We start from the raw sequence: 2,997 nt of genomic DNA, 5'->3' as shown, positions 1-2,997 counted from the left end.
CTAGCCAGGGCGGTGTCGTAAGGTGAGAGCGCAATTAATTTAATTAAGGAAATATATGCAACATGGCTTATAAGATTGATTGCTAGCTGGATGACGCTGATCATGTAAGGTGAGCAATATCAACGTACAGCAGCTACTGGTAGAATGATTGGTTACAGAAGTACCGCTCCATATTGAATAATTATACCCTTATATACTAGAATTACTTGATTTATTATGCACAATATATTGATACGCAGGTGAGCAATTTTATTATTGGTATGGTTGGACTCCAAGGTTGATTTTGATGGTTCCGGAGCTCATCAAGGAGGTATTGCACACCAACTCGCAGCAGTACACAAAGATCTCCGCACGTCCTGAATTCGCCGACCTCTTTGGAAATGGCCTCCCCAACATCAATGGAGATACATGGGCTACTCACCGGAGGGTACCTAGCCCTGCATTCCGCTTGGACAATCTCAAGGTATGTATAAGTATGATTAAGCAATTACTTCTAGTTACTAATTAATTGAATCCTGCGATATACTTGTGGTTGCTCTAATCAGTCCTCCGAATTACGGCCCAATTAGGTTAGGCTAAGGCCGTTCCCGGCCAGAAGTTTACACGGATTTGGAGGTAGCTACTAGCAAATCGCTAATTAATATATGTAAATCGGTCTGATAGAATTTCACAAAAGGTGTTGCGCATGTGATCGTTTTCTTTCTGAAACAGGCTACGGTACCAACGATGCTAGAGTGTGCAAATGCGATGTTCGACAAGTGGGAGAGGCTGTGTGATGAACAAGATCAGGGCGAGTGCGAGATGGAGGTGTGCTCGGAGTATGTGGAGTTGACAGCTGATGTGATTGCCCGCACAGCCTTCGGTAGCACCTACCACGAAGGGAAGCACGTGTTTGACATGCAAAGACAGCAGCAAGTCCTCATCACAGAAGCCGACCGCAAAGCTTATATCCCAGGCGGCAGGTATATAATTTTCATACATAATCGTTTGGTTTTTCATTTTTGTAATATTAATTCTGAAAATATTTACATCATTTTCATACATAATCGTTTAGTTTTTCATTTTTTATTCTTTTCCAATGCCATCTAATGTAATATACTTTATTTTGTATAAGGCTCTCTACCAATTGTCTACCCACTGGACTTTTTCAATAATTCAATTTGTTTGTTTGTTTGTGAAAAAAGAAAAAGCATGCTTTATTAGTTAGGTATAAGGAAAAGCATGCTTTATTAGGTGTAAGGCTTTCCACCGATTGTCTACCAACTAGACTTTTTCAATAATTCAATTTGTTTGTTTGTTTGTGAAAAAAGAAAAAGAATCCTTTATTAGGTATAAGGAAAAACATGCTTTATTAGGTATAAGGCTCTCTACCAATTATCTACCCACTGGACTTTTTGAGTAATTCAATGTAACTTTGTTTGTTTGTTAAAAAAGAAGAACCATGCTATGGTAAAATCATCCACTGCATACACCCGATTGGATTCTAATATCAAGATCACTCATCTTTCCTTTGGCCTATGTCCACTAACTAATTACAAATCATAATTCATGATAATCCTAAAAACCTTAGAGCTACCAATGTGAAGAAACAAATCGAAATTAATAATGAGTGCGAAGCGAAATTAATAATGAGTGCCAACAATCATGGAAAAGTTGGAAGTCGAGAGTCCCGAGGTTAAAGGTTCAATTCTTCTCTGTGTAAGCGCTCGCGAGTTAGTGCAATGGAAAAGTTGTGCAAGCGGTGGCGAAGCTAATGCAATGGAAAAGTTGGAAGTCTAGAGTCCCGAGGTTAAAGGTGATTCCTCCTTGTGCAAGTGGTGGCACGCACGAGGTTAAAGGTTCGATTCTTCTCTATGTAAATGCTGGCAAGTTAGTGCAGTGGAAAAGTTGGAAGTCCAAAGTCCCGAGGTTAAAGGTGATTCCTCCTTGTGCAAGTGGTGGCACGCATCGGGTTGATGTTGTTCTTTCAGTCAAAATAATAATAATAATAATAATGAGTAGCTATAATATAAAAGTAGTTTATTTTATCTGCTTGCTTGAATTCATCGTTCAATTTTGACATTTTGGTGCGACCACATGAAACCAACCATCCATACATACATACAAACAAACCAATAGAGGGAAAATTCATCCTTGCATTTACAGGAGTTATGTGTAAAATCTCTAAGGGTTGTCTAAATACATGCTATATATAAAGGGTGTATAATTCTAAGCGCATTGTTTTCTGACAATTTTTACACCGTGGCTATAACTCCTATAAAAAAAAAATTGTGTGATGATATATAAGGTTCTTGTCCACGTCAAAGAATCGAATGAGATGGCGTCTTCAGAAAAAAATTCGCGTGCAGCTGCAAGAGATCATAAGCAAACGAATGGAGGCAATGGAGAATAACAATGGAGATGGTTCTAATCAATCCAAGAGTGTGGATCTCTTGAGGCTTATGCTAATGGCCAATCAAAACAATGATAAGTCGTTCAAGGCTAATGACAAAAAAAGTAGTACTAATACTACTACTAATAATAGCGATAATAATCATAAGAAGAATAAAGCACCAAGGCTGAGTTTGCAAGATGTTGCAAGACCTTCCTCTTTGCTGGCCACGAGACCACATCCTGCTGCTCGTGAGTGGCAAGCCACAGCACGTGCCGAAGTCCTACACGTGTGTGGGACCGGTCACCTCCCTAACCTCCGACGCAATGGGCACTCTCAAAACCGTAAGTCTTTCTCTCTCTCTCTCGACGCAATGGGCACTCCCAAAACCGTAAGTCTTTCTCTCTCTCGACGCAATGGGCTCTCTCAAAACCGTCTCTCTCTCTCACTCTCACACACACACACACCTTTTTCCATTATTGCCAAACCGAGTCTTAATCATCTCTTATATGCAAACGTTAAGAAATCGAGTTACATTGATATGTCGAATTAGCATGCAAGCAAGGTTGTGTGTACATATATGCCAATATCTAGTATGTATTGACGGAGGTTCATGGATCTGACTT

General features: G+C 39.7%; 1 protein-coding gene across 1 annotated transcript; it reads left to right on the top strand.

The window, feature by feature from the left end:
• The first annotated feature begins 243 nt into the window (after positions 1-243).
• On the top strand, positions 244-1,779 carry LOC147603014 (cytochrome P450 734A1-like). The gene is made up of 3 exons (XM_086797417.1): positions 244-463; positions 712-962; positions 1,704-1,779. Exons 1-3 carry the CDS (start codon positions 287-289, stop codon positions 1,777-1,779), a joined length of 504 nt encoding a protein of 167 aa, XP_086653543.1. The 5' UTR covers positions 244-286.
• The last annotated feature ends 1,218 nt before the right edge of the window (positions 1,780-2,997 follow it).

Source organism: Cibotium barometz, chromosome 65 (assembly GCF_041138505.1).
Source record: "Cibotium barometz isolate CiBa-2024 chromosome 65, ASM4113850v1, whole genome shotgun sequence".
Taxonomy (NCBI): domain Eukaryota; kingdom Viridiplantae; phylum Streptophyta; class Polypodiopsida; order Cyatheales; family Cibotiaceae; genus Cibotium; species Cibotium barometz.
This window is presented reverse-complemented; position numbering and strand designations above follow the sequence as displayed.